Source organism: Sphaerodactylus townsendi, linkage group LG05 (genome assembly GCF_021028975.2).
Source record: "Sphaerodactylus townsendi isolate TG3544 linkage group LG05, MPM_Stown_v2.3, whole genome shotgun sequence".
In the NCBI taxonomy this organism is placed as follows: domain Eukaryota; kingdom Metazoa; phylum Chordata; class Lepidosauria; order Squamata; family Sphaerodactylidae; genus Sphaerodactylus; species Sphaerodactylus townsendi.
Window position 1 is genome coordinate 20855742 of NC_059429.1, and position 16366 is coordinate 20872107.

General features: G+C 49.1%; 1 protein-coding gene across 1 annotated transcript in view; it reads left to right on the forward strand.

Annotated features, from left to right (window-relative positions):
* The window catches only part of LOC125433095 (serine/threonine-protein kinase PLK2-like), a 38054-nt gene extending 25365 nt beyond the window's left edge, over positions 1-12689 (forward strand). Inside the window, exons 11-15 of the mRNA XM_048497439.1 lie at positions 4456-4536; positions 4941-5103; positions 6769-6898; positions 10979-11092; positions 11987-12689. Coding sequence (XP_048353396.1) covers positions 4456-4536; positions 4941-5103; positions 6769-6898; positions 10979-11092; positions 11987-12172 — 674 coding nt within the window. The 3' untranslated portion in view covers positions 12173-12689. The remainder of the gene's footprint in view (positions 1-4455; positions 4537-4940; positions 5104-6768; positions 6899-10978; positions 11093-11986) is intronic.
* The last annotated feature ends 3677 nt before the right edge of the window (positions 12690-16366 follow it).

Here is a 16366-nt window from a genome sequence, read left to right on the forward strand (position 1 = left end):
CCGGGAGGGGAGCGGGGGGAGGAAGGGGAAGCTGGTGGGATGAACTTTTCTTGGAAATAAGTGATAGGTGTGGGGAGCAATTCTGTGGATCAGGTTGCTGTTAAAGGCACAGGGTCAGCGCCAGGGGAAAAAGGTGGCCCCCAACAGTGCAAGGGACAATGGTCAATAATGGAATATGAACAGGTCACCATACTGTCAACCTCCCAATGTGCTGTGCCTCATACCTGCCCCAGTCTTCAGTATGGCAGAGGGACCCCTGACCTGTGGTTGAAGCGGAAAAAGTTGCTCTGTGCTCAAATTCAAGCCACGTTTTAGATCAATTCACATCCTCCGGAGGTAACTGAACATCCATACTTCAACCACAGGTAAAAGAGCAACCTGTGGAAGGATGTAACCTGCTTCACTTTAACACAACACTTCCCACCCTTTTTTCACTCGCACGCCCCTTGGCGACCCATTTCTCTAAATTTGTACCCCCATAATAGCAAGCCTGTTACATATTCTTTTCATATGTCCCCAAACACTCTGGTGCTTATCCCACTGCCCCCACTCTGGGGGCAGTGGTGGGATCCAAAAATTTTAGTGACAGATTCCCATGGTGGTGGGATTCAAACAGTGGCATAGCACCAATGGGGCTGGGCAGGGCACAACGGGGGGCGTGGTCAGGCAGTTGGGGGGCGGGGCATTCCTGGGCAGGGCTGTGGCAAGGACACAGCCGCTGTGCCGGTCCTTGGGTGGGAAACGAATGCACGCAGGCGCAGGCTGCCACGCACGCCGGTGCACCTCCTGCTAGACTGCTTCAAGTTCTGCGCGCTACTGCTGAGAGGAGGGGTGTAACTAAGGCAAAAATCACGTGGCAAAATCACCAGTTAGTAACCCCCTCTCGGCACACACAAATAATTAGTAACCTACTCTCGGGAACCTGTGAGAACCTGCTGGATCCCACCTCTGCCTGGGGGTATGCATACCCCGTGGTTGGTGACTGCTGCTTTAACAGAATGTTCACGCTCAATCTTTAGGTGATGGCTGAAAACACTTTTAGCTAGGGTTGCCAGGTGTCCCCTGTGGCCACCAGTGGGAAATTGGGGATAGGCTTGCCAGATCCAGGTTGGGAAATTCTTGGAGATTTGGGGATCGTTAGTTCGTTTGTTCAATTAAATTTATATCTTGCCTCTCCCCAACCAAAGTCAGGCTTGGAGTGGCTAACAATATTAAAAATTGGGGCTTGTAAGTCACCATCTTTGGTTGTTTCAGTTGTCCGTACTGTATAAATTGCTTTTAACGTATAGGATATTTATTGTTGCTGTAATTGTAGTAGTGTTTTTATGATGTTGTATGCCATCTTGAGCCCCTCGGAGATGGGTGGGGTAAAAATCCAATAATAAGAATAAGAATAATTTAAAAATTAACAGCTAAAAGATGAATGAATTTAAAATGGAGAGGACAGGGAACTCAGTGGGATACAATGCCATAGAATCCTCCTTCCAAGGGAACTGATCTCTGTCATCCAGAGATAAGTTGCAATTTATTTATTTATTGGGTTTATATTCCAGGTGATCTCCAGGTGATCTCCTGGAGGTGATCTCCAGGTCCCGCCTGGAGGCTGGCATCCAGGTTTTATTTTTGAGAGCATTTGATTAATTCTTCTGCCTACTGGCAGTTTTAAAGTACTAATTTTTCGCTAATGTTTTTATTTATTTATTTATTATTTCGATTTGATCTACCGCCCGATCCCCTAAGGGCTCTGGGCGGTGTTCAATTTAATACCAAAACCAAATCAGACAATCAACAAACCCCCATAAAAACATAAACTACATCTTAGTTAAAACCTTTTAAACATCCAATAGCTCTACAGCTTCAGAATCCAAACATCAATATCAGTGTCAATATCAGCAGCCCAGCCCAGTGGCGGTCGATCTCAAAGGTAATTCCAAGGATGGAATGGAATACAAGAATAAAAAATGACATTTTATTCTTATTTGCATGATAAGCCATTTTGAATTCCTATAAGGCAGTGGTGGAATCCAAAAATTTTAGTAACAGGTTCCCATGGTGGTGGGATTCAAACAGTGGCGTAGCACCAATGGGGCTGGGTGGGGCACGACGGGGGCGTGGCCGGGCATTCCGGGGGCGGGGCATTAATAATTTCTCTGTTACTGTAAAAAACTCTTACTGTAAAAAAAAAAGTTCCTAATTTCCAGCTGGTATCTTTCTGTCCATAATTTAAACTCATTATAGCAAGTCCTATCATCTACTGCCAACAGAAATAACTACTTCTCCTCTAATTGACTGCCTGTCAAATACTTAATACTTTCAAATACTTAATTTTGTTTCTAGAAATCAAAAGAAGGATACTTTACTTAAACAAGGAACTTTACCATATTTCTAAAACATGTTTTTAAAACAGCCCAACAGGGAGAATTATCCCGTTTTCTACCTTTGCTAACCAGCCACATAGGAAACAACAGGACTTTATGATTTTTGGACCTAATGGAATTTCTAGCGGAAAAGCAGACCCAATTAGTAACCCCCTCTCGGCACACACAAATAATTAGTAACCCACTCTCGGGAACTGGTGAGAACCTGCTGGATCCCACCTCTGCTATAAGGCAGAAAGTGGGCTAAGAAATGTTTTAAATAAAGAAATAAAATAAAGAAATAATAATTTTTTAAACTTCATGGTTATCCTGCCTTACCTGGATGATTGCCTCAGGCCTCCCAGGTTGAGGAGATGTTTGGAACAGCATTTATTTTTATTTATTGTATTTTATTTGACTTTATACCCCACCCTTCGGGGCAGCTAACATACATATTTAACACAGTCAACAAAACAATAAATGACAAAACAAATAGTTAAAAAAGATTCATAAAGCTCCCAGACGGCGATTTAATAATTAATTCATTTACCCATGTAAAATCTCAAGCATATAAGTTTTATCGAGCATAAGGCAGAGTGTGAGTTCTGGGGCCAAACATAATGCATGAGGATCCATCAGGAGGAGCTTTAGTTATGAGTGTGTCAGAATACCTCTGTCTTACTTGCTGTATGAAATTGCTGGATGCCATATACAGCCCTGATTTTTTGGGGCAACAAGTTACGTCACGTGGGAACCAGGACCATAACGGCCCTGGCTTGTTCTAGTGGAAGCCAACCTTATAACCTGGGGCCGGGGATCACCAGGAGATGGTCATTGTAGGACCGCAGGGTCCTCTGTGGGCAGTATGGGGAAAAGCTGTCCTGAAGGTATAACGGGCCTTAAAGGTCAGTATCAGAACCTTGAAGACAATCTGGAATTCAATCAATACTTCAGTTATATCACACCTTTCTCCTCGACAGGGACTCCGAGTGTCTTATGTCTCTCTCCTCTCCTCCATGTTCACAACAATCCTGTAAGGAAGGTTAGGTTGAGAGTGTGGGCCTGGCACAAGGTCACCCAGCAAATTTCTGTGGCAAAGGATAGACTTGAACTTAATCTCTGAGATCCTCCTAGTAGGCCATTCAAAACTCTATACCACACCAGCTCTCAATACCACATAACAAAAAATGTGTACCACATATACTCGTGTATAAGTCGACCCGAATATAAGTCGAGGCACCTAATTTTACCACAAAAAACTGGGAAAACTTATTGACTCGAGAATAAGTCTAGGGTGGGAAATGCAGCAGCTACTGGTAAATTTCAAAAATAAAAATAGATACGGTTGGGCGCTATTTGGGTGTCTCTGCCACTGACCCCCCTCTCACCAATCCCAAGGTCTCTGCCACCGACCACAAGGCAGAAGCAGAGAAAGTGGCTGAAAGGGGGAAGGCAGAGAAGTAGGTAGAGGAGAGTGAAGCAGAGAAGGAAGCTGAGAAAGCGACTGAAAGGGGGGAGGCAGAGAAGAAGGCAGAGGAGAGCGAAGCAGAGACAGAGAAAGCGGCTGAAAGGGGGGAGGCAGAGAAGAAGGCAGGAGAGAGTGAAGACAGGAGAGGGGGAACGCCACACAAGAATTAAGTGGGACCCTCACTCACGTATAAGTCGAGGGGGGCTTTTTCAGCACAAAAATGTGCTGAAAAAGTAGACTTATATGCGAGTATATATGGTAATATACACCGCTTAAACACATTAATGTCTCCCAATGCCACTGGAAACCGATATGAAAGGATTTAATGACTTTTGTTTTTGACTCTGGGTCTTTTCACACAGATGTTTGTTCGTGGGTTGGGTATTACAAACCTTCAACCAGCCCCTATATTGTCCTGGCCCCTATATTCTCTTATTCTCCAAGAAGAGTCGCCATGTTGTGATGGATTAGTCCCCAAAAGGTGTCCGGCTTGAGAGGGAGGGAACTCGAATGGCTGACCCCATGACCTCTGACTGCCCAAGAGCAACCATTAAGTCTAAGGGAGTCGGGCACTGTGGCCTAGATCTCTGGGTTTTCTCCATTTCATCACCCCATTTCCTTACCCTTCAGGAGATGCTGAGTGGAACCAGGGTGGCATTGTGGACACAGTCGACCGAGTGCTAAGGACTTGTCTGAAGAGGATCCCTCTGGGTAAGGCTGAAGTCTGCTTTGGCTTTCCTTTGAGACAGCAGTCCTAATCTTGGGAGGTGAGGGGGTTGGTATAATGGTACAGAGTCCACCTTCTGTGAGGCATAATGCCATAGAGTTCACCTTCCTTCAAGTGAACTGAACTCTGCTGTACACTGACTAGGGCAATTTGGCCCACCCTGTGACCAGCGGCATAAATCCTGCTAAAATTGCCGATGTGCTGATTTGCACTAAGGATGGCCAACTGCAGATCTTTGTTCTTAGTTCAGAATTCCACATGCAGTCCCAGCGAGTCAAACCAGAATGCTGCCGTAGATGTTTTTCAGAAGTTAATATTGGAGTTTTTCAGAGTGCTCGATCCTGTAGCCAACCCTGAACCGGTATCTCCTCCCTCTCTGTCCTTGCAGCTGCGCAGAACCCAGAGAACCAGCGACGCGTGGGCCCTGTTTGGATGGTCACCAAATGGGTCGATTATTCCAACAAGTACGGCTTTGGTTACCTGCTGTCTGACAGGTCGACAGGGGTGCTGCTTGCGGACGGAACACATATCGCCCTCTGCCCTCGGCGCCAGTGGGTATCTTCCTGCCCCTCCTCTGTGTTTTGGGGTGCTTGTATAAGGCAGCGTTGGGGGCAGGAATTCATGGAGAAGAAGTCTATCAGTTGTGGTTAGCCTTGATAAATAAATGGAACTTCCAGCTTCAGAGGCAGTCTACTGCTGAATACCAGTTGCTGGGAGGCAAAAATTGAGGGAGGGGCTGTTGCCTCCATGTTTTGCTTGTGGACTTCCTCTAAGCATCTGAGTGGACGCTATGGATAACAGGAATCTGGACTAAATGGATCTTTGATTTGAACCATGTCCTTATTAAAGGGGATGAAGTGCATCCCTTGGAGAAGGGAGAGATCTGTCTGCAGCCACTAGTCATCACAGGTTAATAGAGCATCCATGCTCAGGGACAGTGTACCTTTGAATAGCAGGCATTGAGGGACATTAACGATGACTGCCAGCTCTGGCTGGGGAACTGAGATGCCTGACTTCAAGAGCAGCTTTCCTATAAGATAAGGCTGGAGAGTCTGGGACTTTTTAGTCTAGAAAGAAAGAACAGCTGAAGGACGACCAGATGCCTGTACGTGTTAAGTGCTGTCAAGTCACTTCTGACTTACGGCACTTCTGACTTACGGCAGCTGTGGCTCCTGAGATTTCATTAGGCTTTGCCACCAAACGCAGTAGCCTATCCCAGGTTTGGAAAAGGGCTGCCTGAATTACCGTATATACCCGTGTATACCTGAATTATGTATATACCGTAATATACGTATATACCGTATATACGTGAATTACCGCATATACCTGTGTATAAGCCGAGGCACCTAATTTTACTGCCCAAACCTGAGAAAACTTATTGACTCGGGTATAAGCCGAGGTGGGAAGCTGGGAGGCAGAGGGAGCTCCTTATTTGGGCAGTGACATCAGGGGGAGTCACTGCCCAAATAAGGAAACTCCTACCCGGGCTAGGTTTGACAAAGCAGCTAGCCCGGCAGTCAGAGGGAGCTCCTTCTTTGGGCAGTGACTCCCCCTGATGTCACTGCCCAAATAAGGAGCTCCCTCTGCCTCCCAGGGTTTGAGGAAGCCCAGCCAGCCAGGGTGCCTCGGGGTTCCCCCTTCACCCTCGATGAGGGCAGCAACAAGCGGCTTCCGGGGGCAGGGAGGTTGTCCCAGCCCCGCCCCCAGCCTCCTTGTGATTAATAGAAAATGGTGACTCGCGTATAAGCCGAGGGGGCTTTTCTCAGCCTTTAAACAGGGCTGAAAAACTTGGCTTATACGCGAGTATATACGGTAAGGATGAAGACGTTCTCAGGGAGGATAGAGCAGGGAAGAGGTGGGCTCGCTGCAGAACTGAGTGTCCCTTATTTGGAGACCCCTTTTCATCTGCTCTCTGGAATCTAGGCATCGGTTAAGGATAGCCCAGTATCCTTCAAGCAGCTTTGCAGAGTAACCTCAAAGCGTGCCCTGCAGGGCAAATATTTGAGCAGCAGTATGGACGGGTGATAGAGCACAGGGAAGGGCACTCTGCGCATGCTTGGTTGGCCTTTCTTCTTTGCTGGCTTCTGACCGCAGCAGGCGGTTTCTATGACAAGGGTCTTAGCTGTAGAGTGTGGGTTTGCTCCCTTGGAGACATTGGGCATTTTGGTCCATCCTTGCCCTATAATTTTGCAGCACTTCCTCTTGCTTCACTCCAGGCACGTTGGCTACTGCACGGAAGTCCAGGAGGCCGTGTCCTTTCCACGGAGGGAGGTGCCCCAGTCCCTGACCATGAAAATGGGCATTCTGCATTTCTTTACTCAATACATGCAGCAGCGGCTGATGGAGGTGAGGGGGTGAGATACTGTGTTTCTCTGAAAATAAGACAGTGTCTTATATTAATTTTTGCTCCCAAAGACGTGCTGTGTCTTATTTTCAGGGGACGTCTTATTTTTCCACTCCACAGCTGCATGCTCTGGTGTTCTGTTCGACAGGCATGTTTCCAAACAAAAACTTTGCTACATCTTCCTTTCGGGCGATGCTTTATATTTCGCCCTTCAGCAAAAGCTCTACTACGTCTTATTCTCAGGGGATGTCTTCTTTTCGGAGAAACAGGGTAGCTAGAGGAGGGAGGAGTTTTGTCTCGAACTTTTCTTTGTTTGAAATTTTTGACCTAAATTGTCTGGGGCCTCCATAGCCACAAGACTGCCAATACGTTCACCCAAGAGGTTTGTGCTCAGCAAGCGACAACTTAATGATGGTCTGAGGTCTGAAAGCTGTCCGACTACTCTTGTCCAGAGACAGAGCCTTTTCGGCGTTGGCCCCAGCTTAGTGGACTGCACTGTCAAGGGAAACCCAGGCACTGTAGGACTTAGTACAGTTTTGCCGGGTCTGTAGGACAGAGCTGACACTCCAGGCTCATGGCTGTGGACAGCAACAGTATCCATTCTAGCTTCTAGGAGCAGCAGTGGCGTAGGAGGCATTGGTAAAGCAGCGCTACGTTCCATAATCTAATCTGGAGGAACCGGGTTTGATTCTCTGCTCTGCCGCCTGAGCTGTGGAGGCTGATCTGGGGAATTCAGATTAGCCTGTACACTCCCACACATGCCAGCTGGGTGACCTTGGGCTAGTCACAGCTGCTCGGAGCTCTCTCAGCCCCACCAACCTCACAGGGTATTTGTTCTGAGGGGGGAAGGTCAAGGAGATTGTAAGCCCCTTTGAGTCTCCCGCAGGAGAGAAAGGGGGGGGGGATATAAATCCAAACTCTTCTTCTTCTCTTCTTTTCATTCCCAATTTCTTCCCACCTTTTCCCCTTTTGTTTTTCCCAAACATATGCATGAATGTGGATTGTGAGGGATTTTGTTTACATTTTGCTTTTAGGTATCTATCCCTATTGGAGTTTATGGTGCTGGGACCTAGATAATTTTTTTTACTGATTTATTGTTGTTAACTGATGTGTATGCTGCCTTGAGCCGTACCTGCCAGCTCTGATATATTTATTTGTTTTTAAGAAATAAATTTTCTTTTTAAGAAATAAGACATACTTCATGTCTCTATAATAGCAGCAGCATGGCGTAATGGTTAAGAGCAGGTTCGCTAATCTGGAGAACCAGGTTTGATTTCCTGCTCTGCCACTTGAGCTGTGGAGGTTTATCTGGTGAACTAGATTAGCTTGCGCACTCCAACACACACCAGTTGGGTGACCTTGGGCTTTTCAGAGCTCTCTCGGCCCCACCCACCTCACAGGGTGTTTGTTGTGAGGGGGGGGGGAGGGAAAGGAGATTGTAAGCCCCTTTGAGAAAGGAGAGAAAGGGGGAATATAAATCCAAACTCTTCTTCTTCTAAAGAGAATTTCTTTTTACCTCACGAGCCTCTTGGGAAGGAGCTTCTGACTAACCTTAAAGACTGAATAAAGACATTAAATATGCAATTCACAATAAAAATGCAGGGGCAGTGTTGAGTAGTGGTTGGAGTCCAAACCCAGGACCTGGGAAATCCAGGTTTGCATCACCTTTTTTGCTGTGGAGGGCAGAACAACTGATGCTGCGCTTGGGGAAAGAACAAGTCATAATCCAAGTAAATAAAATAAATGACATGAGGGATCAAGAAGAACAATACAATATTTATAACAGCTCCACTAAATAAATTTAAACCGAGGAGCCAGGCATAGGATGAAAGGAGAACAGGATTGCTGCTTATATGTTATGTTCAGTCTCTAGTTTAGATTTAGCTTAGAGAAGAATAGAGCTGGAAGGGACCTCTAGCATCATCTACCCAACATTCTTGCATAGCTCAGGAAATTCATAATGATCCTTCACCCAGTGACTTTGCTCTATGCCCAAAGAGAGAAGAGGAGTTTGCATTTATATCCGCCCTTTCTCTCTTGTAAGGAGACTCAAAGGGGTTTACAATCTCCTTTCCCTCCCCCCCCCCCACCACAACAAACACCCTTTGAGGTGGGTGGGGCTGAGAGAGCTCCCAAGAACTGTGACTAGCCCAAGGTCACCCAGCTGGCATGTGTTGGAGTGCACAAGTTAATCTGGTTCCTCAGATAAGTCTCCACAGCTCAAGTGGCAGAGCGGGGAATCGAACCCGGTTCTCCAGATTAGAGTGCACCTGCTCTTAACCACTACACCATGCAGGCAAAAAACCTCCAGGATCTCTGACCTGGAGAAAAATTCTGGACCCCAAAGTGGTGATCAGCTTTAACCCTGGGTGTGCAAGGAAGGGCCACGAAAGCCAAGCTATGAGTTGTCCGTTCTTGCCTTCCTTCCCATGAAATGCCTAAAACCACAGAATCAGCACTGCACTGAATGACCTGCAAGAATCTTTATGTCCCTATAACAGGGTGATGTGGGGAAAAAGTCAGTGCTAAAGATCAGGGAAGGGTACCAGAAATAGTGCAGAGCATCTGCTGTATTGTTTTCCGCCCCCCCCCCCTCTCTTGAATGAGAACGTGCCAAATCTTGGCCTGCCCTTTCCATCCTCCCCAAAAGACCTGCCTCAGCAGCTCACTGGAAAGTTGGAGACTGGGGGCTTGATAGAGTTGAATGAATATATATCATCATAAGCAGCATGGAAAGAACACATTATCTCCAGTTATAGACGCTTGGCATCCACCTTTTGAAAGCCGGGCACGGGGGCTGAAAACCAACCGGGGAAATAACAGAATGCTGAGTTGGTCTTTGGGGTTCACTGCCAGGGGATCTCATGGACTTCGAGGAGAACTGAAACTTCCTATGACTACTGGCTTTGGCAACTAAAAGACAATAGCTGTAGTTCAGAGCCTGTATTCCTAGCTAGGGATATTACCAGAGGTGGGATCCAGCAGGTTCTCACAGGTTCCCGAGAGTAGGTTACTAATTATTAGTGTGTGCCAAGAGGGGGTTACTAATTGGTGATTTTGCCACATGATTTTTGCCTTAGATATGCCCCTCTTCTCAGCAGTAGCGTGCAGAACTTGAAGCAGACTAGCAGGAGGTGCATTGGCGTGCGTGGCAGCCTGCGCCTGCGTGCATTCGTTTCCCGCCCAAGGACCGGCGCAGTGGCTGCGTCCTTGCCACAACCCTGCCCAGGAATGCCCCACCCCCGGAATGCCCGGCCACGCCCCCGGCGTGCCCCACCCAACCCCATTGGTGCTATGCCACAGTTTGAATCCCACCATGGGAACCTGTTACTAAAATTTTTGGATTCCACCACTGGATATTACCCCTTGGCCCTATTGGTGGGGTTCAGGGAAGCATCAGGCAACCTAGAGAGGAAGGAGGTAGACCTTCATACCTCCAGGCCCTTCGGTCTCATCCCTTATATGTCTGCGTGAGGGCACTGACCCTTTAGGAGCAGCAGTGCGGAGTGGTTAAGAGCTCTGCCACTTGAGCTGGGAAGGCTTATCTGGGGAACTGGATTAGCCTGTGCACTCCAACACATGCCAGTCCCATCAGGTAAGAGGTCAGAATCGGGACTCAGTGAGCAAGGTCCCAACCTGACGCCTGGGCAACTTTCTCAGTCATGTAGGGGAAGATCTCTGTATGGTCACCGGGCTCCATTTTGCCCAACTTTGGGCGAAGGTAGGTGTTGGTCCCAGTGGCCCCGGAGTGGTTTCAATGAAGGGGATCCCCATCATTGCCTTTGGGCCTCTTACAGGCAGAGTGCTGTAGTGGTTAAGAGCAGGTACACTCTAATCTGGAGAACCAGGTTTGAGCTGTGGAGGCTTATCTGGGAAACCAGATTAGCTTGTGCATTCCAACACATGCCGGCTGGGTGACCTTGGGCTAGGCACAATTCTTTGGAGCTCTCTCAGCCCCACCTACCTCACAGGGTGTTTGTGAGGGGGGAAGGGAAAGGAGTTTGTAAGCCCCTTTGAGTCTTCTTACAGGAGAGAAAGGGGGGATATAAATCCAAACTCTTCTTCTTCTTACTCCTCCGCAGGGTGGGCACCAGCCAGCAGATCCAGCACGCTCCACAGATGACGACGTTCACCTCCTGCATTTTGCAAAATCCGACGAAGCCTTGTTGATGCTTTTCAGTAATGGGACCCTGCAGGTACGTTATTAGGTTTTTGGATTCCCAGATCTAGGTTGCCAGCTTCACTGAGAAATACTTGGAGGTTTTGAGGGTGGAACTCAGGGAGGGCAGGGGAGGGGGCTTCGGTGAGAGTCCACCACCCAAAGCTGCCATTCTGTCAAGGGCAGGGGTGTCCAACTCTGGCGCTTCAGATGTTCACGGACTACAGTTCCCATCAGCCCCTACCGGCATGGCCAATTGGGTTTGGTTTTCCTTGCTGCAGCAAGATTCAGGGATGGATTCTTCTGCCCATGGGCGGTTCATACCCAACTGCTTTCCATCAGCTGGCCAGACTCTTTCCCACCCTTTGGGGCAGGGGTCTGCAACCCGCGGCTCTGGAGCCGCATGCGGCTCTTTCAGCCTTATACTGCGGCTCTGTGTGGCCTGGAGGTCGGAGGGTAACGTGGGCGTGTCCCTCCAGCCCTCTGGAGCAGTGCTGGAAGGAAAGGTGAGTGGAGGGGCTGAACCGGAGGCGGGTCCGTGTGTGAGGGTGCCGCTTTTCGCGTCCCCTCCACTCACCTCTCCTTCCAGCGCTGCTCTGGAGGGCTGGAGGGACATGCCCACACTGCCCTCCAACTCCTGGCGGCTGGAGGGTAGTGTGGGCGTGTCCCTCCAGAGCAGCTGCCATCCCCACAGCTGCCATCCCCCCTCTGCCCCATGGAGCTAGCGGCTGCCTGCTCCATCGGGCAGAGGGGGGTTTCCCTGCCCGGCGCCTCCGCCTCCCAGTGCTGGAAGAAAAGGTGAGTGGGGGGGCCGAACCGGAGGCCGCTCCTCTCTGGCTCGGTAGATCTTCGGGGCCGTGGAAAACAGGTCCAAATGGCTCTTTGGGTGGTAAAGGTTGCTGACCCCTGCTTTGGGGTTTCTCCCACCCAGGTCAACTTCTACCATGACCGCACAAAGATCGTCCTCAATCAACAAGCTGGAGAGTATCTCTTGACGTTTGTAGACCGTCAACGCCGGAGTACCACATTCCCCATGGAGACCCTGGTGCAGGAAGGGTGGACGCTGCCCCTCCGGGAGCGGATGGAGTATGCCTTGCGCATGTTACACTGTCTGTAGCGATCCCTCATCCCTGGCAGCCGGAAACAGATGCAGGAATGTGAAGATCCAGCTGCGAGATTCTGCCTCACCTGAGATCTGCTTGCCAGCTCATAGGATGGACTCTTCACTCATCCGTGCCACCGTTTTCCCCCTCCCCAAAGAGGAAAAGACTGGCAATGAGGCTCAAATATTTGGAACATGAACTCTGCAGAGTGCTATTTGAGAGTCTGTGGATGTAGTCAGTGATGGGGAATGTGTTGTCGAGCAGCAAATATGTAAAGCGATGGAATGCGTGTCACAGGAATGCCCTCAACATCTGGGCAAGATCTCTGTGACCGGAAAGATAAGTGGAAGAGGAGGGAGAATGTTGCTGAAGCAACGGTGAAGGGCATTGGATGCAGGAGGGGGTGGGTAGTGGAGAAAGCATGGTGTAGCGGTCAAGAGCAAGTGGATTCTAATCTGGAGAACAGGGTTTGATTCCCCACTCCTCCACCTGAGTGGCGGAGGCTTATCTGGTGAGCCAGATGTGTTTCTGTGCTCCTACATTCCTGCTGGGTGACCTTGGGCTAGTCACAGTTCTCTCCAAACTCTCTCAGCCCCACCTACCTGACAAGTTTTCTGTTGTGGGGAGAGGAAGGGAAAGGAGCTTGTAAGCCACCTTGAGTCTCCTTACAGAAGAGAAAGGGGCGGGTGGGGGGTATAAATCCACACCTTTCTTCTTCTTCTTTGGGTAGGAAAATGAGATTGCAGAGCTTGCAGCCATAGGAGCACCTACAGGTGTTTCCAGAGACCCTTCCTAAACTTAACAACACTTACAGAATATTCCTTCATCCAACTAGCTTTGTCTCCAGTGACTGGCAGCTGCTCTGTAAGATCTCAAGGAGAGGAAAAGTTCTTTCCCAAAAGTTGCTGTTGGAGACTGAACTGAGACACTCGGCGTGCAACGCATGTGCCTGAACACCCAGGGATGGCTGTAAAAGCCGAGCAGCATCGTTGTAGATTTTTGCACATGAACACATGATGCTGTATTATACTGAACCCACCTCATAGGGTGTTTGTTGTGAGGGGGGAAGGGCAAGGAGATTGTAAGCCCCTTTGAGTCTCCTGCAGGAGAGAAAGGGGGGATATCAATCCAAACTCTTCTTCTTCTTCTTCATTGGTACGTCCAGATCAGTATTGTCTGCTCTGACTGGCAGCTGTTCTCTAGGGTCTCAGGTAGAGAGGTCTTTCCTGTCACCTTCTGCCTGGCCCTTTCAACTGGAGATAGCAAGTATTGAACCTGGGACCTTCCGCACGACAAGCAGATACAATTCCATGGAGTCACTGCCCCACATACAGAGAAGCTGCCTGATGCACGGTCAGAGCCGTGGTCCATCTTCCTCGGTACTGACTCCTCAGATTGGCTATGCAAAATCCCAGGTGTGGACAGGCGCCTTCCAGCATGGTGGTTAGGAGTGACGGACTCTAATCTGGAGAACCAGGTTTGATTCCCCACTCCTCCACATGAGCGGTGGAGTCTAATCTGGAGAACCAGGTTTGATTCCCCACTCCTCCACATGAGCGGTGGAGTCTAATCTGGAGAATCAGGTTTGATTCCCCACTCTACCACATGAAGCCTGCTGGTTGACCTTGGGCTAATTTACAGTTCTCCCAGAACTCTCTCAGCCCCCTCACCTCGCAAAGTAGCTGTTGTGGGGAGAGGAAAGGAAGCTGATTGTAAGCTGCTTTTAGACTTCTTCAAGGTAGAGAAAAGTGGAGTATAAGACGAACGAGACAGCATGGTGTAGTGGTTAAGGGCAGGTGCACTCTAATCTGGAGGATTTGATTCCCTGCTCTGCCACTTGCGCTGTGGAGGCTTATCTGGCGCACTAGATTAGCCTGTGCACTCCCAACACATGCCAGTTGGGTGAGCTTGGGGGGGAGTCACAACTCTTCAGAGCTCTCTCAGCCCCACCCACTTCACAGCGTGTTTGTTGTTGGGGGGGGGAGGGAAAGGAGATTGTAAACCCCTTTGAGGAGGGAAAGGGGGGATATAAATCCAACAATTCTTCTTCAAGGTAGAGAAAAGTGGAGCATAAAAACAAACTCTTCTTCTATTGAAGTTCCTTTAACTGGAGACCTTCTGCATGAAAAGTGTCTGCCCTGTCAGCCGGCCACACCGTCTCCCCAAACTGCATGAATATGCAAACCTGCCTGATGCAGGGTCTGACTCCTAACTCCATGTAACTTTGTTTGGTCTACTCTGATGGACAGGTCTCCCAGGTCTGGGGCAGAGAAAGGTAGCAGGCCCTGAAACTCAAGCCGCCCTGAGTCACAGAGATATGGCGGGATATAAATGTAATAAATAAATAAATTTCTACCAAGTCCGCCTGGACTTCAAGATTATGGATGGAACGTGTTCAGTGCAGAGCAGAATCCTGCATAATGAAGGCTTTAGGAGTGGGGTGGCCATATTTTTTTCTCCACTGACAGAAACTTTATGGAGAAGTGATAGATTCTCAGGTGTGAACTGAGATCAGTTTGGAAAGGGGAAGTAGATTATAGGCATGAGAGTCTGTTTTGGTGATGGGGGTTTGATGGAAGTAGAGGATATCTTTCCTTAATTGGGGAAGCAGGAAGATTGCAGAGTGAAAGCAGGAGACAGAATGTGGCTGGAGGTTAGCTGTGCAGGTACAGCGCTGGTTGCTGGCCAAACCAAAAGGAAAGAGAGGAGAAAAGAGGAACGCATGAGTTTTAGATGAGGGGTGTTCCTGCCCACTGATGTGGGCAGAACAGGATTCTGACTCACAACCAGCCTTTAGGGGCAGCAGGATCTGGGCTGGGTAGTAGACTTTCCCATGCCGCCTGTCGCAATGTTGGTGCCAGTGGTGGGATTCAGATAATTTAACAACCGGTTCCGGTAGTGGGAATCAAATAAGTTATCAGCTGGTTGTTTACAAGCACCATTTTAACAACCGGTTCTGCCGAAGTGGTGCGAACCTGCTGAATTCCGCCACTGGTTGGTGCTCTCTTGATTGTACGATTCAAATCTGGTTTCTAATTAAAGCAATGTGGACCCAAGGTTTGCCATCTCCGTTTTGTCATTGGTGAGTCAAGAAAAGAGTGAGCTTGTATGTTTCTCCTTGTGTGGGATGCGCTGGTGAGGCTCCTGGGCTTGCAGGTTAATCGGACCCAGCGGAGCAAAGGGCCACCCAATCCACAATCCTGGCTGCCCAAACAGGGCCAGCCAGAGTTCTACAGGGAGACAACCACCTCCTGTGGCACACCACTTTGCACTTAGAGGTAGACTGCTCCTGAATATGAAGGTTCCATTTAGCTCTTATGTTTAAACCATCGAAGGGACTCAGGACAACATATATAGTTCTCCCTTCCATTTTATTCTTGAAACAATCCTGTGGGCTGTGTTAAGTTGAGAGCAGAGGTGGGATCCAGCAGGTTCTCACAGGTTCCCGAGAGTCGGTTACTAATTATTTGTGTGTGCCGAGAGGGGGTTACTAATTGGTGATTTTGCCACGTGAATTTTGCCTTAGTTACACCCCTCCTCTCAGCAGTAGCACACAGATCTTGAAGCAGTCTAGCAGGAGGTGCACCGGCGTGCGTGGCAGCCTGCGCCTGCGTGCATTCGTTTCTCGCCCAAGAACTGGTGCAGCAGCTGCGTCTTTGCCAAAGCCCCGCCCAGGAATGCCCCGCCCCCAGAATGCCCGGCCACACCCCGTCGTGCCCCGCCCAGCCACAGTTTGAATCCCACCACCATGGGAACCTGTTACTAAAATTTTTGGATCCCACCACTGGTTGAGAGACATGACAGGCAAGCTTCTATGGCAGGTTGTCGATTTGAACCTGGGTTTTGCAGATACTGAGCCCTGACCTGGATGGCCTAGGCCAGTGGTGGCGAACCTATGGCACGGGTGCCAGAGGTGGCACTCAGAGCCCTCTCTGTGGGCACGTGCAAGCAGAGTCCCCACCACCACCACACATCTAGGCTGGCCTGGGCTGCTGGGCCTCGATTATTAGCATTAAACCTAAGACCTAGTTTTGGGGAAGCAGTGTAGGTAACCCTGTTAAGCACTGTTAAACCCCACTGATTTTCATGCGAAGAACTTAAGCGCAATCCTTTACCTGGGAGTAAGCTCGGTTGCTGGCAATGGGGTTTGCTTCTGAGTAAACCCTCCTAGGGTCGTGATTCACCCGTTGGAAGAGTTGCACGGTTGC